This window comes from Hyla sarda, chromosome 4, assembly GCF_029499605.1.
Source record: "Hyla sarda isolate aHylSar1 chromosome 4, aHylSar1.hap1, whole genome shotgun sequence".
NCBI lineage: Eukaryota > Metazoa > Chordata > Amphibia > Anura > Hylidae > Hyla > Hyla sarda.
Genome location: NC_079192.1, coordinates 29,834,052 through 29,858,186, shown reverse-complemented (window position 1 = coordinate 29,858,186; position 24,135 = coordinate 29,834,052). Strand labels below are relative to the sequence as shown.

The following is a 24,135-nucleotide window of genomic DNA, read 5'->3' as shown; positions in this document are numbered from 1 at the left end:
TCTTGGCCGAAATATGACTCCACCACCACCTTGCTGACGTTGCAGCCTTGTTGGAACAGGGGGGCCGTCCACCAACCATTCACTACTCCATCCATCTAGACCATCTAGGGGTGGACAGCACTCATCAGTGAACAGAACTGTTGGAAAATTAGTCTTTCAATGTATTTTTCTGCCCAATGCAGCCATTTCTGCTTGTGAGCATTGGTAAGTGGTGGCCGAATAGAAGGTCTATGCATAGTTGCAAGATTCTGGAGGACTCTACACCTTGATGTCCATGGGACTCCAGAGGCACCAGCATCTTCAAATATCTGTTTGCTGCTATGTAATGGTATTTTAGCAGCTGTTCTCTCGATCCGATGCATGGATCTGGCAGAAATATTTCTCAAATTGCCTTTATTTGCACAAACCCATCTGTGCTCTGAATCAGCCACAAATCTCTTAATAGTGCAATGATCACGCTTAAGTTTTCGTGAAATATCTAACGTTTTCATACCTTGCCCAAGGCATTGAACTATTTCACTCTTTTTGTCAGCAGAGAGATCCTTTTTCTTCCCCATATTTCTTGAAAATGGTGCTCTGCTTAATTATGTGGAACACCCACCTTTAGTAGTTTTTCCTTAAATTGGGCTCACCTGGCAATCTAATTATCACAAGTGTCCGAGATTGTTTTCAGTGATCAAAAGAGACACAATGCCATCTATAAGTTACACTGAAAAACAAAATATTTAAATCTTTGTTACACTTAAATAGTGTAGATTGCACCACTGAGGAAGGGGTTCTGACTTCATTTCCAATACCCCAAAACGCGTTTGGTGAAATCTATTTGTTATAGCTACTGTTTTGAGCATATGAATGCTGTTCACATTGTGCGTTTCCACTCTGGATGCCTAATTGAAACGCCTAGAGCCAATTACTCTCTCCACCGGCTCTATCAGAGTTCTGGCCAAAAAGGAAATTTACATCCTCCCACCAGTTCCAGCTTTCCACTACTGAGGTCCGTTGCTACTGGAGACCGTCACCGCTAACCACAAGCCGTTTCCATCTGACAGAACGATTACTCTCCCATCTGACGGCACTTCCAGATCAGCTGACCTGCAATCAGCTGACCGCAGCTACCGGAAGCTCACCAGCACACGCGAGGTACATCGGTGACACCGCGAGGTACATCGGTGACACCGGGAGTCGCGCGGCTGTTTGTGAACCAACTACTGCTGGTTAGAGCAGGACCCGCAACTCCGGCGTGGAGCGGTGAGTGGCACACTATGCCAAAACTGTGCCAAAACTATTGTTCCTGTCTATAGACTTGTGGTTTGTCCATCTACATAGCGAGTGTAATAGTGGATACTGGTGGGGTTCATCCACTTTGATGTCATATATACGGGACTGGACACTTTGACAACTCCTGATAACTTGTGACTCTATTCTTCATTTTTATAACCTGCTATAGATATAACCTGTTATTGACATTGAGTGACCAAACTCTGCTCCATAGACTTGAGCTATCTATTCTCAGGTGGATTACTCCAGCTGTTTGCCTTCTAGGTGGAAGTTCACATTACATCCACAAACCTCTTGTGGACACCTTGAATATGCATTTTTATATATTTTTATGAATGTTTGTGTCTATATTGTTATATTATTTTATCACGCAAGGGCCCTGGGTTAAATATTATATATTATATGTTTATTTAAGTGATCAAATTTTGGAGGAGAGAAAATAAATATTTTCCTTTTTATACACAACATTCTTGCATTGATCTCCATCATATACCCCTACGGGATATAACACTGAGGACTGTGAATTTTTCTTAGTCATTTCTCTAAAAACTTTTTTCCCCTCCTGGGTGAGAGGGTCACAGTTAACCTCGTGTTGTGTGTTTGTGAGCTCCACTCCCCTATACTTGTATTACACTTAAATAGTATTTGCATAATAATTTGGAACAGGGTGTACAGCCAATGCAGCAGACAGATGTTAAATATATCTAAAAGAGAAAGAAAGCATATGTGGATTATTCAAGACAATAATATGAACGGACTGGGGAGGTCATAATATCTATATTAAATGGTATATAATACACCATAGACTTAATAGGAATAATACCCATAATACGTTTAAGATCCATATAGTAATAGTATAGAGATATTCATCCTTTCATAAGGTTTAAAATGGTTGGTAGAATAAATATTAATAGAAAATAATAATAAATAAATAAGTTAGCATTATTAACCCCTTAAGGACTCAGCGTTTTTCCATTTTTCCATTTTCATTTTTTCCACATCACCTTCTAAAAATCATAACGCTTTCAATTTTGCACATAAAATTCCATATTATGGCTTATTTTTTGTGCCACCAATTCTACTTTGCAGTGACATTAGTCATTTTACCAAAAAATCCACGGCAAAACAGAAAAAAAATTCATTGTGCGACAAAATTGAAGAAATTTTGGGGGCTTCCGTTTCTACGCAGTGCATTGTTCAGTAAAATTGACACCTTATCATTATTCTGTAGGTCCATACAATTAAAATGATCCCCTACTTATATAGATTTGATTTTGTCGTACTTCCGAAAAAAATCATAACTACATTCAGGAAAATGTATACATTAAAAATTCTCATCTTCTGACCCCTATAACTTTTTTATTTTTCCGCATATGGGCCAGTATGGAGGCTATTTTTTTGCGCCGTGTTCTAAAGTTTTTATCGCTACCATTTTTGCATGGATCTGACTTTTTGATCGCTTTTTATTCATTTTTTTATGATATAAAAAGTGACCAAAAATACGCTATTTTGGACTTTCAAATTTTTTTGCGTGTAGGCCATTGACCATATATGACGATATATTTTTATAATTCAGACATTTATGCACGCGGCGATACCACATGTTTATTTTTATTTACACAGTTTTTTTTATGGGAAAAGGGGTGTGATTCAAACTTTTATTAGGGAAGGGGTTAAATGACCTTTATAAAAAAAAATCACTTTTTTTTTTGCAGTGTTATAGCTCCCATAGGGGGCTATAACACTGCACACACTGATCTTTTACCCTGATCCCTGCAAAGCCATAGCTTTGCATGGATCAGCGTAATAGGGGCTTGATTGTTCAAGCCTGTAGCTCAGGCTTGGAGCAATTAAACACCGATCTGACGCGATGGAGCAAGGTAAGGGGACCTCCGCTTGCATCCTAGCTGATCGGGACATCGCGATTTTATCGGGATAGTCCCGATTAGCCCGACTCAGCTGACAGGAAGCTTTTACTTTTGTTTTCGACGCGGCGATCAACTTTGATCGCCACATCTGAAGGGTTAATAGCGCACGGCACAACTATCTGCGCCGGGCGCTATTAGCCCAGGATCCCGGCTATCATAAGCCGCTGGGACCGATCCAGTGTGATGCGGTGTGACCCCGTTTTAAACACCGGGACCAGGCGCAGGGCGTACAGGTACGCCCTGCGTCCTTAAGAGGTTAATATATCCTAGCATATCTCAAAGTAAAAACAAATATATATATATATATATATATATATATATATAATATAAAAATAGATAAAATAAATATATGCACATATAGTGAAAACATGCATAATAGCCCTGTAGGGTTTTTGTCAGTTTTTTTTTTAGTCTTCTTATTCTGTGTGTTATTTACTAAGATGTCGCTCGGTGTCCCTTTATTTTTTTTATTTTTTTTGGCACACAAGGGTTTTTTTTGTCCACACTGGAAGGTACAAAAAAATGTGGGAATAAACAACAGTGGCTCTTCAGGTCTGTGAAAATCTGAGACATGAGACACCACCCCAACAACCAGCAATGCAAAAGCATGACATTTTCAAAGCATTTGCCAAATTCCTGAGAAATTGAGTTGGGTGCAAAATCTGCTCTGTAAATTATGGCGATTTTATTTAAGAAATAACACACTTGTTTGTTTACACAATTTGGGAATACCATTTGAGCATGCATTTTGGACACTGAGGCTGCGAGCCATAGCGACAATATTCTACAGACCAGATGGAAGAAAAGGCTGAAAGTGGATTATGTCAGCAATCCTACAAATAAAGTTGTGCAATAAATATTGAATAAAATCACAGATTAAGTTAGAAATTACTACCATGTAACAATGCAAACAGCAAAGTAAACAGTAAAATTTCCACACATTACCTTTCCACCAGTGCTTCTCAATTATTTTCTGTCATGCCCCCCCTAGGAAGAAGAAAACATTTCGCACCCCCCGCACGACTGTAAATAGTATAATTTGTCTATAAAATTGTTATAAGTACACCTCTGCATAACACTGTATCCTTATTAACGTATATGAGGCTCTGTACACTGACAACAAGCAGGGCTCTGTACACTGAGGACAAGCAGGGCTCTGTACAATGACAACAAGCAGGGCTCTGTACACTGACAACAAGCGGGGCTCTGTACACTGACAACAAGCAGGGCTCTGTACACTGACAACAAGCGGGGCTCTGTACACTGACAACAAGCGGGGCTCTGTACACTGACAACAAGCGGGGCTCTGTACACTGACAACAAGCGGGGCTCTGTACACTGACAACAAGCGGGGCTCTGTACACTGACAACAAGCGGGGCTCTCTACACTGACAACAAGCGGGGCTATGTACACTGACAACAAGCAGGGCTCTGTACACTGACAACAAGCGGGGCTCTGTACACTGACAACAAGCGGGGCTCTGTACACTGACAACAAGCGGGGCTCTGTACACTGAGGACAAGCAGGGCTCTGTACACTGACAACAAGCAGGGCTCTTTACGAGAGAGCAGGGCGGCGGGCGCACTGCTCGGTGGCACAGTGAACTCCGACAAGGTGGGCCGCTGCGCTTAGACGTGAGGTCACGTCACCCCGGTGACGTGACCTCACGTCTGAACGTAGCAGCGCGCCACGCCGGAGTTCAAAGCGCCTCTCCCAGGCAGCCCTCTCCCAGGCACTGACAACCCAGGGCCTTAAGTAAGATCCAGCCGTGAGTCGGGCCCCCCTTTACGGAGCCTTGCGCCCACCCCCCCCCCCCCCACCCCCACTATTTGAGAAGCACTGCCTTTCCACACACATAAAAATTTAACATTTGTCCATATATCATATCAAGTCAGGAATATAAGTTCCAATCAGAGGATTGTGAACCAGTCTTTTTAATTTTGGTTTCCCTAGTTTATGCATATTGCCCATAAGAACCATGCTGGGGGGAAAAACCGACCATTTTACTTGTTTATTGCACCAACCTCTGGCAGTTGGGTTTTTAACCCCTTAATGAAGAAGGACGTATATTTACGTCCTCCGCCGTCTCCTGCGATATGCCGCGGCTAATACAGGACATCACCGATTGCGGTGATGCCGTGTATTAACCCTTCAGATGCGGCGGTCAGCTAAAGTGAAAGTATCCCGGCTGCTCAGTCGGACTGTTCGGGACCACCTCTGTGAAATTGTGGTGTCCCGAACAGCTTACAGGACACTGGGAGGGCCCTTACCTGCCTCCTCGGTGTATGATCGACGAATGACTGTTCCGTGCCTGAGATCCAGGTAGGAGCAGTCAAGCGCCGATAATGCTGATCACAGGCGTGTTAATACACGCCAGTGATCAGCATAGGAGATCAGTGGGTGCAGTGTTATAGGTCCCTATGGGACCTATAACACTGCAAATAATAAAGGAAAAAAAAATTGTTAATAAAGTCATTTAACCCCTTCCCTAATAAAAGTTTGAATCCCCCCCCTTTTCCCATAAAAAAATAAAACAGTTTAAATAAAAATAAACATATGTGGTATCGCCGCGTGCATAAATGTCCAATCTATAAAAATATATCGTTAATTAAACCGCACAGTCAATGGCGTACACGTAAAAAAAAGTCCAAAAAAGCGTATTTTTGGTCACTTTTCATACCATTAAAAAATGAATAAAAAGTGATCAAAAAGTCTGATCAAAACAAAAATGGTACCGATAAAAACTTCAGTACACGGCGCAAAAAATGAGCCCTCATTTTTAAATGTATACATTTTCCTGCATGTAGTTATGATTTTTTCCAGAAGTACGACAAAATGAAACCTATATAAGTAGGGTACCATTTTAACCGTATGGACCTACAGAATAAAGCTAAGGTGTCATTTTTACCGAAATATGCACTATGTAGAAACGGATGCCCCCAAAAGTTACAAAATGGCGTTTTTTCTTCGATTTTGTCGCACAATGATTTTTTTTTTCGTTTCGCCATGGAATTTTTGGGTAAAATTACTAATGGCACTGCAAAGTAGAATTGGTGACGCCAAAAATAAGCCATTCTATGGATTTTTAGGTGGAAAATTGAAAGGGTTATGATTTTTAAAAGGTAAGGAGGAAAAAACGAAAATGCAAAAACTGAAAAACCCTGCGTCCTTAAGGGGTTAAAATTTTCTCTTCCCTGCTCTTTTGTTGGGTTTTGGACCAAAATAACTGAGTGATTTTTGAAAAATTTTGGGTTACGCCCATTTTCAATAAGCCACGCCCATTCATAGGGTTTTCTCAAACTCTCCGAGTGATTTGTGAGAATGTAGACTATTTTTTGCCCAAACATGTCGCAAAAAGTGTCGCACAGGCGTATGCCTAAAGTCCACAAAACCTGATATAAACAGCTGTGTTTGGCTTAGTAAATGAGGCCCAAAGTGTGCAAAATATAAACAATATATATAGTGGTAGCACATCCTAACATGTCGAAGAACTATGAAAAAATGTATAGATAGGTATGCGCAAAACCACAATATAGTATAAAAGATATAAATATGCACCTATGGATATATAAAAGGTAACTGGAACTAGAACAAAAGGTAGTTGCATGTATATCAAACCCAAATTAGAGAAGATAGAATCTAACACTAATAGCAGCAACAATTAACGTGAATAAATGAATTTCAGAGTGACCTTTCAATCATATTGTTCAGGCCCAGTGGTGTCAGAATCTGGAGTTTGTATATCCAGAAATTCTCTCTCCTGCTCAAGATATTGTATTGTTGAGGATTATACTTTGAAATGCTTTCAATCACAATCATATTGATGCAACTGAAATCCGATTGATGGTGATTTACCAAGTGTCTGGATACACTGTGCAGCATGAAACCGAAGTTGGTGTTACTTTAATGCTTGCTTATTCTATCTCTGATGCACTGAGTATTGCGTCCCAAGTATTGTAGACTACAAGGGCACTCTAGGAGGTAGATAACAAACCGGGTAGTACAATTTATAAATTATTTAATATTAAAAACCTACTTGGACACTGTGGAGACAAAACTTTTTGTTCGGTTTACAATAGATTCACAGCATTTACACCTCGCATGACCACATTAAAAACAGCCTACAGCAGTTAAAGGAGTAGTCCGGCGTGCACTTTTCTTATTTTATCCGGTCCGGGCTGCAAAAAAAAAGAAAACAAACTTTCTCTTGCGTGCCTACACGCCTCCGGAGCTCCGGTACAGGTGTTCGGGCTGTTTGCTTCTTACTTCCTGTTAGCCCGGCAAGTCACACGGAACTTCAGCCTATCACCGGCCGCAGCGATGTCCCGCCTCGGCCGGTGATAGGCTGAAGTTCCGTGTGACGTGCCGGGCAAACAGGAAGTAAGAAGCAAATAGCCCGGCGACCGAACACCTGAACCGGAGCTCCGGGGGCACGTAGGCATGCAAGAGAAAGTTTGTTTTCTTTTTTTTTTTTTGCAGCCCGGACCGGATAAAATAAGAAAAGTGCACGTCGGACTACTCCTTTAAAAAAGTCTGGGTGGTAATCTTGGTTCCTTTAAGTCTGCTTCTTAAGTGCATGTGCCCTCTGAAATGTAGTACCTGGTTTTAGGGGGGGAGCAGAGAGCTTAAGTGTGGGTCTTTTAAAAGGATGTGCCAGTGTTTGTTTAAAATGCCCTGAATGGCCACATTCTCTGGAGAGTAGGTTGTGATGAAGTTCCCTGACAATTCAGTTTTTTTAGCACCCTGAGAAGGCGCTATCTCCTTCTTAGGGACCAGGCATTCCTGTTGGGTGAGATTCTTTGCCCTTTTCAGAGAAGAAGTTTTTGGGATATTTTTTAGCCATAAATCTTGCTCTGTGTAGTGCAGTTCCTGCAAATTCTTTTGAACTGCCCAAAAGGTATGTTAGTAAGCAACTTCTTAAAATGTACACTGTTAAAATCAAGATAACTATTACTGTCTACTGCTTTAAAAATGTTTCTAGTGGATAAACGTTTAGTGTCATCATGGAATACTACTACATCCAAAAACTGCATTATTTTTAAAAACAGAGTAAAAAGTAAGACCTCATTGATTATCATTAAGAACAGATAAAAACTCATTAAGTTCAGATACACTCCCATTCCATATAAAGAAAATATCATCTATCTACCTCTTGTAAAAGCGGCAGAACGTAAATAGTGGGTGTGTGGACAACAGACTCAAATAGGCACACAAATACGTTGGCAAAACTAGGTGCCATTTTTGAGCCCATAGCAGTGCCGGTGTGATAGGAATAAATTTGTTGTTGGAATTCGAAATAGTACTTCAGAATGAATCTAATTCCATTAAGAACAAATTCTCTCTGGGCCTGTGGCATGTTGCTATCTCTATGTAGGAAATGACTAACCACACTGACACCTAACACGTGATCGATTACGGTGTATAAAGATGAGATGTCCATAGTGACCAAGAGAAATTGGTCCTCCCAGGGTACATCCACAATGTTATTAATGAACTCAGAGATGTCATTTAAAAAGGATTTGAGATTAACCACATGTTTTTGTAGAAGCAGGTCCACATAATGTGACAAATTGGTTGTTAAGGAATTAATACCAGACACTATTGTATAGCGGGGAGTAGTTTAGAACTCACAGTTTAGTTCCGCTGAGGCAGGTAGGTTTTCAGGCCTAGCATGTCTTTGAAAGTTGCGCAGATCCGTCCTGCTAGTCCGGCATCCACGAGATCAGCAACCCAAGAGAGCGATAATTGGCTACAGCTCCCTTATATGGGCAGGGGCTGGACTAGTGCTAATTGGTCCAATACTTGTGTCAATCACCATTACAAAGGATTATGGGTAACATGTGACCTAAGGACCTCCAAAGGTCCTCCAACATACCATAGAGGTTATTAACATAGTCACATGACCGAAGGTCCTGCAACGCTAAACAAGGTAAGTACTATACATTATATTAAATATACGTTATTATTAAGTATGTACATGTATCAACATTGTAGAATTAGAGTAGAGGAGAGGCGACTAGGGGCTGTCCCACCTGGGGGACCCTACCTGAGCGTAGTTACTCTGACTTTGGGGTCCACCACACTAGGTACGGTATGCAATACGGTACCGGGATACCACAAACCCTCTTACTTAAAATAAGTCAGCCTCGACGTCTGTCCCCTAAGACAGAGGGACGAAGTGAAGGTCGGTTAATAACATTATAAAGCTACTTAACTTTCTCCGAGGTACATACATTTGCTTGGGTAAACTCATGAACAGGATTGTTTGGTTCATGAATTTAGTACCAGGATGATATTATTTACATGAGATACATCCTACTTAACATTTTTAAAGCTTACTAGACATTTTGAATCACACTATACATTTATGCCATTTTAGTTACCTGTTTAGTACACTGAAACCTTTACTGGCTTGCCTGAGGCTTTCTACCAATAAACTGGCTACTAGGGTCCATTGGCTACACGCTCTTATCCCTAGAACACAACAGACAAACCTTACCTAGGTTACCTTTTGATTACGTGTATTATTTTTAGCTCGCAAGAGCACCTACTGGCCAGGCAGGGCATATCGCACTCATAGGAGAGAGAAGAGTTAGTGTACATAACAGTGGCAGGCATTGGAAAATGACATTAGCTACAATTCCCAAAGCATTTACTTGAGTGTGAGGTGATTTTTTTTGTTGTTTGGTGTACTAAATTTAAGTGAGGTAAGTACACTTAAGTGATTATTTTGAGGTACTATGTGTGTATTACTATGTGAGAGGTCAGTCTTGATACCTTAGGGGTAGTTTTCCCTGAGTGGACCTTTGAGAAGGTGTTAGTGATGGGTGACAGACATGTTATCCTTTGAGGAGCTGAGAAAGCCACCTACTAGCAACTACTACAACACCTATGATTTACATTTTTTTATGTACAAGTTTACAAGGCTAATGTTTCTGTGTACAATAACCATTTACATTGAGCTACCTTAGCACAAATATTTATTAAACACTCCAACAGGGTTCAGGTGCATTCACCTGATAAGTGCAATTTTAGCAAAGAATGTCACGTTACTATTGAGGTATATACATGTAAACAGACGTGCAAGGATCAGCAGTCCACCTGCACTAAGAGTCCAAATTTCACGGCTAGAGCTATTAGCCGGGCACACACTTACGAATCTCCTACCGCTAGGAGTCTCTTGGTCTAAGGACCAGGCACAAAAGCTTGACGGTTACGGTTTCAACTTGAACAGTCTTAGCATAGTCCTGCTAGGCACACTTCTTAAACATTGCAGACAGTCTGTGAAGACAAAAACTTTAAGACAAGATAAGTGTCACAGTTCAGAAGAAACTCTTACGATGACGTCCTGCTCCTCGCCTGGAGCCTCTACCCCTCTCAGGATCACGATCAGGCAAAGAGTTAATGTGACTCTCCCACACCACATTAGTAAGGGTAGTATGTGACACTGTAGGATTGAGACTAACAGTTGGTGCTGGTTGATTCGGCCCCACCTCCTCGTCGGGAGTGGGCCGCAGCACTTTTGTTGGTACCTGGTGGGCAGGCCAAACCTCCGCGTCGGGAGTAGGCCTAGGTACATTGGTTGGTACCCGCTGGGTAGGCCCAACCTCCTTAATAGGAGTAGGCCTGGGTACTTTGCTGAAGGTAGAAGGAAGTGGCTGCTGCTGTAGTAATTCCTCCTCGAGTTCGTAGGTGGAGGCATCAGAAGCAGGCCATTTCGGCCTCAGCTGGAAGGGGTCCACCTCCCAATCAGTAGAAGGAAAGTACTTGAAAGGAAGCTGGGTTGGAGCGGCTGGTCTGGTGACTGCGGCAGCCCACTCTCCTCGCAGGCCCTGGACAGGGGTGTATTCCACTATCTCACCCACCTCCAAGGAATGGAACTTTTTGTGGAGATATGGCCTCTGTACAGCTCGCCGGTTTACGAGGATGGTATAGCTGGTGTGGCAATCAATGAGGGTACCATAACCTCTGACCTTGTCGAACTTGGCCACTGTTGCCCTATGACGTTCCAAGGGCTTCTCCCCTTCTCAGGAATGATCCCACATGCAGATGAAGAGAGCCTCCAGCTCTTTGGTGTTTTCTTGATCCTCTCATCATGAGGCAGATGAACGTGCTTAGGAGCATAAAGTTCTCTGTGTCGAGCCTTTAACTTTCCCATCAAGTCGGCTATTTCAGCCTCATGACGGGCCCTTTCCCTCTGCCTTAGGGACCGGTGGAAGGGGCTTCCCAGGCAGGGGTTGAAGAACATCATGCATGTACTGGATCAAATCAGGTTCATCCCCAAAGACCCATTGGGGTAATTTTGGTGAGCATGGTCGTGCACTCTGCAAAGCGGACAGGGGTATTTCTGGCTCAGGGCTGGTGGAGGAAGAGAAGGCAGCCTCTGATGGTGTACTTACAGAGGATTCATCCGTCGGGATCTCCGCCTACGAACCCCATGTCCGGTGGTGAGGGGACAGTCTCACTGGTGAAGCTGCTCCAGATGTCCCAGCGACTTCCCCTGGAGGGGTATCCGGCCAGTCGTCATCATCATCGGGCAGTGGGGGAAGATTGCAGGCCCCCTCTTCATCCAATGATAACCACTGCAGACAATCGGCAAGATCGTGGAACAGTTGGGCTGCGACCGCCGCAACTTTCCTTTGTTCCGGTGCCATCTTGGTGCGCACGCCACGTGGAACGCTGCTCTCCGCCATGTCTGTACGGCTCTCCTTTGTGCAGACTGAAGAGGTCGCTGTGCAGGGCTCCTTTTATAATGGGCTTCTTCAAAATGGCTGCCGGCCAGAAGGACGTCATCGGTGCAGCCCCGACTACCGGTCCCCCCGGACACAACAGCAGTGAATTTACGTTCCCTTTCGGCTGCAACACATTTACTTGGTAGCCACGCCCAGGAGCGGGTGGTGGCGCAGCGCAGGCTTTCTTTGAGCGCTTTTCCGGCAGCGGGTTAACTCTAGCATCGCTGACCGGACCGGAGGATCGTAGCATACATTCACTTCTCACTTTACACATTGTCGCAGCAAATAAATTTTCGCCTCCCCCTTTACTTTTCGCGTGTGCTCTCTGCACGCGGCACCATACACACAATTCCATACTCTTGGATGGTGCTTCGTAACACATTAATACAGTCTTTTACATAGGGGGAGTACACTTTACTTGGTGGCAACAGCTGTAGGCACGCACCCGAATCCTGTTCGTAGGACGCCAAAAAGCTATGTGATAGCCTGGGGGAGTAGGGTATGGGGAGTGTAGCTGTGCAGTGACTAAAGGGTGCTTGTTAACCCTTTCTATTCATGACACCAGGGTGAGGGCTCCTCAGTAATGCTTGTCCTACCGCCACCCTTCCCAAGAGCTATAGGGAGGTAGATAATAATGGAATGTCCACAACCGGAGAGTTTACTGAAACAGTTGTAACTTTTACTGAAGATTTTATGCAAGTTTCATAACCGGGACTTTAGCAATTTAGAGTCTTTAGGATAATATTCGCTGTTCCACTGGATTTAGGGGATTTAGTTGCTCTCCAGTAGTCACGCTAGCTTTAGCGGGGAGTAGTTTAGAACTCACGGTTTAGTTCCGCTGAGGCCGGTAGGTTTTCAGGCCTAGCGTGTCTTTGCAAGTTGCGCAGATCCATCCTGCTAGTCTGGCATCCACGAGAGCAGCAACCCAAGAGAGCGATAATTGGCTACAGCTCCCTTATATGAGCAGGGGCTGGACTAGTGCTAATTGGTCCAATACTTGTGTCAATCACCATTACAAAGGATTATGGGTAACATGTGACCCAAGGACCTCCAAAGGTCCTCCAACATACCATAGAGGTTATTAACATAGTCAGATGACCGAAGGTCCTGCGACGCTAAACAAGGTAAGTACTATACATTATATTAAATATACGTAGTTACGTAGTTACTCTGACTTTGGGGACTACCACACTAGGTACGGTATGCAATACGGTACCGGGACACCAGACTATAGGTCGACCCGGAGGATTCTTTTCACATTTGTGAACCTTGGGTAAAAAATAAAATACAGGTAATGCAGGTTCAGTGACTAAAAGATAATCCCTTTCCGCTTTGTTGAGAACACCATTAGTGAAGCCATTCATAATCAGAGCATGTAAATCCTTGGTATATTCAATGGTGGGATTTAAAGGGAAGAGTTTGTAGAAATTGTTATTGGAAAGGAGTCTGAACGCCTCTTTGATGTAATACTCCCGATACATAATAACAATCCCTCCCCCCTTGTCCGCAGATTTAATCACAATATCACCATTATCTGCCATGGTTTCTTTCTTACTTAAATTAATGGAATATTTAGTTCTGGATTTGGATAAGTTGTCCAATTCAGTGCTAACCAGAGAAGAGAAAGTTTTAATATAGCACCCTCTAGATTGAAGTGGAAATAAGGTGGACTTGGGTTTGACCCCTGTATGTATTGGGGGTGTATCTAGAATTTCTGGGTGTAGACCCCTCCCCACATTCTTTATTAGCTAGATCCTCTTTATCATTGATAGCAAAGAAAGGCTTAATTGTCAGCTTTCTAATAAAACTATTCAAGTCCATAAATAAATTAAAGCTGTCAGATTTGGCTGTAGGGCAATATGATAAACCTTTCTCAAGGATACTACGATCAATTTCATCTAGAACGCAAGTGGACAAATGAAAGATTTTGACTGTGGTTACTTCTTCTGAAGATGTTTTGGAAGATTTTCTTTTTCCCCTGCCTCTGTCTTCTAGCCCTTCCTCCTCAGCATCCCCTCTTTCTCTGTCTTTTCTTTTTGTCCCCAATGGTGGCACAATGTACCGTTTCCAATGGATGGACCTCCAGTGGGGGCACTAGTAATGGTGGGAGCTGCATAGTGGAGGGAAGGCCTAAAAAAGCAGTAGTGTTACAAGAGGGGGAGCTGTCTGAACATAGGCGCGTGCACCCTAAAGCATAAATTCACGCCACTCGCGTGCGTATGTGCATATATATATATACATATATACATATATATACACACACATACGCAGCAGAGTTAGCCCCCCACCCTTCCCCATAGGTATAGGCAGCAGACCTAACCCCCCCCCCCTCCCCATAGGTATAGGCAGGAGAGTTAACCCCCCTTCCCAATAGGTAAAGGAACAAAGTTAACCCCCCTTTCTCCTTAGGTATAGGCAGCAGAGTCCCCCCCCCCCTTTCCCCATAGGTATAGGCAGAGTTAAACCCCCCATTTCCCATAGGTATAGCCAGAGTTAAACCCCCTTTTCCCCATAGGTATAGGCAGAGTTACCCCCCCCCCTTTCCCCATAGGTATAGTCAGAGTTACCCATTCCCCAATCCCATAGGTATAGGCAGAGTCCCCCCCCCCTTTCTCCATAGGTATAGGCAGAGTCTCTCCCTTCCCCATAGGTATAGGCAGAGTTATCCCCCCCCCACTTTCCCCATAGGTATAGGCAGGGTTACTCCCCCTCCCCCATAGGTATAGGCAGAGATAAAAAAAAAAAAGATACTCACCTGATGTCCCACGCAGCGATCTCCTCAGCAGGGGCCCGTGTCATCTCCCCTCCACAGTACAGGTGCGGATGAGTGACCTCATCGGCGCCTGTACTGTGTGCTGCATGGGGGCGGAGGTCACGTCTCCTCTGTGTAAGCTGCAGATGTGTATCGCACATTCCGGAAAAGGCAGCGCTGTCTGCTGGGGATCTGGGACAAATGTCCCGGATCCTCAGTAGCGGCGGTGGGCCCATAATCCGGCCGGGCCCTCGGACCGCCCTGGATTAGGCACACCCGGCACACCCCGTGTGCACGCCTATGTGTCTGAATCAGATGTACCATGTGTAGTAAGGGCAGTAAATGAAATAGAGGGACCTGTAGGTGTAAAGTACTGATAGTCAGACATACACTTAATGGGGGAAGGTGTGACGCGATGTACTGTAATGAGGGAATCCTCCAAAATAGAAGTGTCACTGCTGTTATAGTTACCCGAAGGGAGGCTAATCCCATCTCGAGGCGTAGTGTCCAATAGATCCAAAAGGTCCTGTGGGATTTTGTCTGACTGTATATTCATGTCAGTAATAGCATATTGGATGGAATTAGTAGCTGAAGAACTAGGGCCTTCCGCTTGGAATATGGGGCATAATTTTTACCGATAAGATGTCCCGAGCCCCGTTTTTTTGTTGGTTTTATGGTAACTGGAGGCTATATAGGTTATAGATTTCTGTTGGAGCTATTATGTCTATGATGATTGGTGTTGTGATTCTTTCTATGTGATCTGGGGTCATTAGGGATATAGTGTGATGTAGAGGTTACACTTTAAGTGTATGTTCACACGTACATAATTTGCTGCAGGTTTTCTGGGGATTACGTTGCTACGCATTGACCTCAATGAGTCTGCAGAAAATCTACTTGCAGATTTTCTGCTTCAGGATAGCCACAGAGTATTATATATGTGTGAATGTACCCTAAAGGTATGTTCACACTACAGAATCTCCGCCTACAAATATTCTGGGTTGGAGATTCCATGTGAGCAGCTGCCACCAAAATCCTTTGGTGCTAGGACCGCACCGATATGAGTTATCACAATTAATGCAGTCCATGTTCATTCTTTTGGCGGGTGAATTTTCCTCCTCGAAAATTCCATAGTGTGAATGGGTCAGTGGAAACATCAATTCTAATTAGTGAATCTGTAAATTCCTGAGCATGAACATACCTTAAAAGTAGAAAACAAAGACTTGTCAAGAGGGCAAAAACATTCCATTTTTAAAAGGCCAATTTCCCCCATGTTAACTCCTTAAGGGCACAGGGATTTTTTAATTTTTGCACTTTCGTGTTTTCCTCCTCGCCTTCTAATAACCATAACGCTTTTAATTTTCCACCTACATACCCATATGAGGGCTTGTTTATAAATTTTACCACAAAATCTATGACAAAACAAAAAGTAAATTATTTGGAGGGTGAAATTGAAATTTAAAAAAATCGCCATTTTGAAATTTTGGGGACTTCTGTTTCTATGCCTTGCATTTTTCACATTATATTACAACTATACCCAATTTATATAGGTTTTATTTTATAACTTTTTGTACGAATATTAGTATGCTTAAAATTACCTGACCCCCTAAAACTTTTTTATTTTTCGTATACAGGGATGTATGAGGGAATTTTTTTGCGCTGTGATCTTTAGTTTTAATCAGGGCCATTTTTGTTTGATTGGGCTTTTTGATCATTTTTTATAAATTTTTTATGGTATATGAAGTGACAAAAAATTTGCTATTCTGGACTTTGCTATTTTTGTACGCATAAGCCATAGACCGTGCGGTTTAATTTACATTACATATTAATATGTATTACCAAGGATTCATGACAACTACATATAAGATACAAATATACTGTAGCACAACTTTAAGGGTCTTTTCACGTGGCACGCAAGCGGAAATTCAGAAGTATGAATGGGAGTGAGGAATCCCATAGAAGTCTATGGGCTTTAAAGGGGTACTTAGTTGGAAAAAAAAAAAATTAAAATCCACTGGTGCCAGAAAGTTAAACAGATTTGTAAATTACTTCTATTTAAAAATCTTAATTCTTCCAGTACTTATCAGCTGCTGTATGCACCACAGGAAGTTGTATTTCTTTCTGAAGTTCTTTTCAGTCTGACACAGTGCTCTCTGCTGAAACCTCTGTCCGTATCAGGAACTGGGGTACAACTTTAATTTGAGGTGGAATTCCACAAGTGGAAATTCTGCCGTGTGAATAGACCCTAAGGCTAAGTTTCCACACAGGTTTTTTTTCTAGCATCTTTTTATTGGGAATTTCCTTTAATAAAAAAATGTATCATCTAACTGTCAGCTTGTCAGTGTTGAACTTTCTGGCGCATGCACTGCTTCTGATAAACTAATCAGGAAGGGGGCAGATGTTCACTGGGTACAACCAGGATCTATTTCACCATATTGGGTCTGTAACGAGGCCTATAACTATATGGGAGCAGTATTGAGACCTACTACTATATAGGGGAAGTAAGGAGGCCTATCACTATACAGGTACAGTATGGAGGCCTACTACTATATAGGGGCAGTATAAAGACCTACTACTATATAGGGGCAGTATAAAGACCTACTACTATATAGGGGCAGTATAAAGACCTACTACTATATAGGGGCAGAATAAAGACCTACTACTATATAGGGGCAGTATAAAGACCTACTACTATATAGGGGCAGTATAAAGACCTACTACTATATAGGGGCAGTATAAAGACCTACTACTATATAGGGGCAGTATAAAGACCTACTACTATATTGGGGCAGTATAAAGACCTACTACTATATAGGGGCAGTATAAAGACCTACTACTATATAGGGGCAGTATAAAGACCTACTACTATATTGGGGCAGTATGAAGACCTACTACTATATAGGGGCAGTATAAAGACCTACTACTATATAGGGGCAGTATAAAGACCTACTACTATATAGGGGCAGTATAAAGACCTACTACTATATAGGGGCAGTATAAAGACCTACTACTATATTGGGGCAGTATGAAGACCTACTACTATATAGGGGCAGTATGAAGACCTACTACTATATAGGGGCAGTATAAAGACCTACTACTATATAGGGGCAGTATAAAGACCTACTACTATATAGGGGCAGTATAAAGACCTACTACTATATAGGGGCAGTATAAAGACCTACTACTATATTGGGGCAGTATGAAGACCTACTACTATATTGGGGCAGTAAGGAGGCCTATCACTATAAAGGGACATTATGGAGGCCTACTACTATATGGGGGCAGTCAGTAGATTTTTTGTACTCACTGAAAAATCTCCTTCTCGCAGCCTTTATTGGGGGACTCAGCTAAAAGTAAAACTAAAACATTGTTGGTGTCCCCCAATGAAGCGACCAAGTAATTAGGCCTTCTACTATATGGAGGCCTGCTACTTTATGGAGGAAGTATGGAGACCTACTACTATATAGGGACAGTATAAAGGCCTTCTACGATATTGAGGCAGTATGGAGGCCTACTGCTTTATGGGGAAGTATGGATGCCTATCAATATATTGGGTCAGTATTGGGGCAATTTGGAGGAATACTCAGGGGTGTGGAAATGTAAAAAAAAAAAAAATACTTGTCCAAGGGACTAAAAGGGAGAACAATCTTCTTGTCCCTCATGACGATTCACTTGTCCTGGTACATAAAATAAATAATAGAAAATTAATAGGCAGACCAGTATTTCACCCCATTAGGTGGATTAGGGCCCCTGATAAGTAAGTCTGCCCAATAAATAGGTAGTCCCCCCCCCCTTTCATGTAGGTATGTCCCCTCATCAGGTAGGCAGGCATGTAGGGCTCCATTAGTATGTAAATAGGGCCCCAGATATTTATGTCCCCCCAGCTGGTAAAAAGGTAGGGCTCCCAGAAAGAGCCCCAGATAGAAATGACCCCATTAGGTAGAGCTCCCCCAGTAGGTAGACAGGCCCCCAGATAGATATCACCCCCATCAGGTAGGGCTCCAATTTAAACAATTATACTCCCTAAGTCAGAGCTTTCCAAACTTTTCAAAGTGACGCCCTTATATAGTTTGGTGACACACTCCTTGCTATACTGCCAATTGCATGCATCACGTGACAATGCACAATGTGGTACCAGTATCAGCATTAGAAAAGCTGCTACCATCCTGTGCCCCCCCCTGTCTGTGCCATTCTATTTCACCCCCCCTGTGCCATTCTATTTCCCCCCCTGTCCCATTCTATTCCCCCCCCTTGTGCCATTCTATTTCCCCCCCTGTCCCATTCTATTCCCCCCCCTTGTGCCATTCTATTTCACCCCCCCGTGCCATTCTATTTCACCCCCCCTGTGCCATTCTATTTCCCCCCTGTCCCATTCTATCCCCCCCTTGTGCCATTCTATTTCACCCCCCCTGTGCCATTCTATTTCACCCCCCCCTGTGCCATTCTATTTCACCCCCCTGTGCCATTCTATTTCACCCCCCTGTCCCATTCTATTTCACCCCCTCCCCTGTGCCATTCTATTTCACCCCCCCTGTGCCATTCTATTTCACCCCCCCTGTGCCATTCTATTTCACCCCCCCTGTGCCATTCTATTTCACCCCCCCGTGCCATTCTATTTCACCCCCCCCCCCGTGCCATTCTATTTCACCCTCCTGTCCCATTCTATTTCACCCCCTCCCCTGTGCCATTCTATTTCACCCCCTCCCCTGTGCCATTCTATTTCACCCCCCCCCCCGTGCCATTCTATTTCAACCCCCCCCCGTGCCATTCTATTTCACCCTCCCCCCCCCGTGCCATTAAATTTCACCCCCCCGCGCCATTCTATTTCACCCTATTTACCTGTCATCCGTCCCCATGTGCCCTCCAACAGGCTCATTGGCGCGGCGGTTATGTTACTGGACTGCATCCTCGGTCCTAACGGAGGTGCGCGTGATGAGTGAGGTCATTGCACGCGCCTACGCTGGGACGCCGCAGTCCTGCGCAGCTCGCTATAGGCTGCAGTCTATAGGAGTTTAGTGACGGGGCCAGAATGATTGCCCCGTTATATGTGAATTCTGCTAACAGAAGCAGGGCTAAATGCCTGAAGAATTCACCTGCCCGGCACCCATAACTGCATGTCCCGGGGCGATACAATTCCCACATCCCTGCTAGTACTATACGTGGGCACAGAGGGAGGCTAACTACTATACTCATTTATGTTCTTTATAAAGGCCTCTATAACATGAAAGAAGCGATCTGATTGGTTGCTATGGGAAACTACTCCACTCTTTACACAGATTTTGATAAATCCCCTCCTCCATGGTGCCCACATACACCTGATGCCAGTCACATGACTATATCAGGGATGTATATACTGTACAGTTGACACATGGTAGGTTGGAATATTGCAGGGGAGGGTTTAGATCAATGTTTTCCAATCAGGGCATCTCCAGTTATTGCAAAACTACAACTCCCAGCATGCCCGGACAGCCTTTGGCTGTCCGGGCATGCTGGGAGTTGTAGTTTTGCAACTACTGGAGGCTCCCTGGTTGGGAAACACTGCAGTACAGTCACACTTCAGCCTTTCCCCCCAATACCCAGCGTTTATACACATGTACATGTACACACTACGCGTCTCCTGTCTTCTCAGCCCGCGTCTCCCTCTCTATGAACTCTCCCCCAGACTGTATTTCTGTCCACGTTGACAGTGAGGGCAGGCCGCCCTTACTTATTATGGACGCCTCCCGATTTCCACTCGTATTGCACAACACGGCGAAGCAGTGAGTTGGGACGCAGCTATTGGCGGAAAAAGAAACGTGACTCCGTCGATCGCCAGGTATCCACCAATAGCAGAGGGGGAGTCGAAGATGACGTCACGCATCGGGGTCACGCCCCCCCTATCGCCAGTGCCAGCCTGCTTGCTAGACGGACGGGCTCACTGAGAGCACAGGAGGAGATGGCGCCCGCGGATCTGATGGGAAAAGCCGAGGAGCTGGCTGACCAGGTAACGACCCTCCGCCATGATCCCTGCTGCATAACCTCCCCCCGAGGTGCTGCTGTGTGATCACCCAGCGGGCACCAGACCCTCCTTATCCGAGACATGGTACAGTCCATGTTTTCCTACCTGTGACAGGTGTTGGTACGTTCCGCTAGGTACATTCTTGGTGCATGGAAGAAACCATGTGGTATTGGAAGAGGGGCGCAGGGAGGGATTGATTGGAGTGGGGCATATGACAGCCCAGTTATTGGCAGCCAGGGCTATAACTTGTTCTTCAGCCAACCTGTGGCAAAGTTACCAGACACTATGGGACTTGTAGTTCCACTAGAGCCAAAATAATCCATTGGTCACAGGATGAGATCTTCCCATGCTGGCCTTATGCTATCACACTGCCACTTTTACTGGAAGTGTCCAATGACCACAGTCAAAGCAGCATCCCTGCTGTTGTCATGGTAACAGCTGCCACCTTGGCAAGAAATTACCTCTAGGCTGTCGTTTTGCTATATATTGAGTGCGCCATTTTTTTTGGCGGAACATATGTATGAAGTTTTACACATTCACCAATGGAACAAGAAGATGGGCGCGCCAAAAAGAGAGGCATTTGGTCAAAGGCGTCCATATACCCTTATGGATCATCCTCGTGCTTTATTCTAATGTTATTATTGTTGGCCATATAACCTGTCGCCCATCAGGGCCGTCCTCATCCTGCGGCTCTCCAGCTGTTGCAAGTCTACAACTCCCAGGGCATGATGGGAGTTGTAGGTTTGCAATAGATGGCGAGTCACAGGTTGGGGGGGGACCTCATCTGTCGGCGGAGTACCCGGGACGTTCATGGAATATACCAAGAACACAGGGAATTTATCAGGAACTGTGTAATGCTTCTTTTCTCCTGTGGTGGCGCTGCTGAGGAATTAAACACCTCAGTGTTTCGCAACCAAGGTGCCTCCAGATGTTGCAAAACTACAGCTCCCAGCATGCCCGGACAGCCTTTGGCTGTCCGGGCATGCTGGGAGTTGTAGTTTTGCAACACCTGGAGGCACCCTGGTTGGGAAACACCGAAACACCTGCTGGTGGGTTCTCGCACAGATAACAGATGATCGCTAGAGGTCTCGGAAGCGGGATAACCTGTAATTAAAGGGGTTATCCAGGAATAGAAAAAGAGCGCCACAGCTGTACTCAGGTTGTGTGTGGTATAACAGCTTGGCTCCCTTAAAGGAAATCTGCAGTACAATGAACTTATCCCCTATCCACAGGATAGGGGATAAGTGTCTGATAGCGGGGGGTTCGAATGCTTGGACAACCTGCGATCTCCTGCATGGGGCCGCGCCGGCAGCAGCATGACGACACCTCGGCCGACACGCCTCCTCAATGTAGTTCTATGGGAGAGGCGGGGATGCAGCGTTCGTGCCTCTCCCATAGAGCTGTATGGGGGGGGGGTGTCCGTCGAGCTCAATGAGCTCCACGACATGCGCATTAGCCGATGAAAGTTTTTCACTGCGGATGTCCTTTAAAGGAAACCGGTCATCCTGTTCACCCACGCTAAACTCAATACACTGGGTCACAGTGTGGGTGAACAGGAGACCGATGAGGGGTGAATGCGTTAAATACCTACCTGTAGTCCAAGGTTGTGTCCCTCCAATGATCCTCTTCTATCTCTGCTGAATTGCGCACAGAAGTTTGGCCCGCCGGGTGAATTTGAATATACATTGGCGCTGGTCACATGAGAGTTTGTGCCTACTGAGCGCTCACGTGACCAGCGCGAATGAATATTCAAATTCACCCGGCGGGCCAAACTTCTGTGCGCAATTCAGCAGGGATAGAAGAGGATCTTTGGAGGGACACAACCTTGGACTACAGGTAGGTATTTAACGCATTCACCCCTCAGCGGTCTCCTGTTCACCCACACTGTGACCCAGTGTATTGAGTTTAGCGTGGGTGAACAGGATGACTGTTTTCCTTTAACCCCTGAAGGACTTAAGACGTATGAGTACGTCCTAAGTCCGGTCCCTGTCTATAACGCGGGATCCCGGCGGGACCCCGTATCATAGCGGGATGGTCCCGGCACCTGTTCACAGCCGGGACCCGTGGCTAATAGCGCGCGGCAGCGATCGTTCGTCCACACGCTATTAACCCTTCCGATGCAGCGCTCAAAGCTGAGCGCCGCATCGAAAGTGAAAGTTAATGCTTCCCGGTTGCTCAGTCGGGCTGATCGGGGTCATAGCGATAAAATCGTGATGCCCCGATCAGCTACCCGGAGAGAAGAAAGTCCCTACTTTCTTCCGTCGGCATCCTGGCTCTGATTGATTGCTCCATGCCTGAGTTACAGGCTGGAGCAATCAACCGCCGATTACACAGCTTGTTGCCATGCAACGTCAAGGCAACAATCTGTGTATGCAATCAGCCATTGCAAGCTCATAGATCCCTATTGGAGCTATGAGCTCGCAAAAAAAAAGTGTAAAAAAAAAAAGTTAACCCTTTCAGGTATTCCCTTCTGAATTAAAAGTTTAAATCACTCGGCATTTCCTAGTAACAAAATAAAACAGTGTAAATAAAAATAAACATATGTGGTATCACCGCGTGCGTAAATGTCCGAATCATAAAAATATACCACTTTTAAAACCACACGTTCAATGGCGTACGTTCAAAAAAATTCCAAAGTCCAAAATAGCGGATTTTTTATCACTTTTTATACCACAAAAAAGTGATCAAAAAGTCTGATCAGAACAAAAATGGTACCGCTAAAAACTTCAGACCACGGCGCAAAAAATGAGCCCTCATACCGCCCTTAACACAGAAAAATTAAAAAGTTATAGGGGTCAGAAGATGACAATTTTAAACGTATTAATTTTCCTGCATGTAGTTATGATTTTTTCCAGAAGTACGACAAAATCAAACCTATATAAGTAGGGTATCATTTTAACCGTATGGACCTACAGAATAACAAGGTGTCAATTTTACCGAAAAATGTACTATGTAGAAACGGAAGCCCCCAAAATTTACAAAATGGCATTTTTTCTTCAAATTTTTTTTTCCGTTTCGCTGTGGATTTTTCAGTAAAATGACTGATGTCACTGTAAAGTAGAATTGGTGGCGCAAAAAATAAGCCATAATACAGGTTTTTAGGTGCAAAATTGAAAGGGTTATGATTTTTTAAAGGCAAGGAGGAAAAAACGAAAATGCAAAAACGTGAAATCGCTCAGTCCTTAAGGGGTAAAGGGGTACTCCGCCCCTAGACATCTTATCTCCTATCCATAGACTTGCATTAAAGGGGTGGGCCGTGAGCGAGTTCGCTCTGTGCAGTGATGACAGCGGGGTGCCGCAGCCGAGAACGCGGGGGTCCCCAGCGGCAGGACCCTCGCAATCAGACATCTTATTCCCTATCCTTTGGATAGGGGATAAGATGTCTAGGGGTGGAGTACCCCTTTAACATCAATGGAGCAAGCTGCTATACAACACACAACCTGAGGACA

The 24,135-nt window shown here is 44.3% G+C and overlaps 1 protein-coding gene across 9 annotated transcripts in view; it reads left to right on the top strand.

Annotated features, from left to right (window-relative positions):
- LOC130367694 (surfeit locus protein 4-like) overlaps positions 1 to 24,135 on the top strand; it is a 644,664-nt gene that overhangs the window by 604,498 nt on the left and 16,031 nt on the right. Inside the window, exon 1 of one of the 9 annotated variants that reach the window (XM_056570303.1) lies at positions 20,541 to 20,671. The exons of the other annotated variants lie outside the window; for them this stretch is intronic. Coding sequence (XP_056426278.1) covers positions 20,624 to 20,671 — 48 coding nt within the window. The 5' untranslated portion in view covers positions 20,541 to 20,623. Of the gene's footprint in view, positions 1 to 20,540; positions 20,672 to 24,135 lie in introns of those variants that run through there. 9 annotated transcript variants of the gene reach the window in all.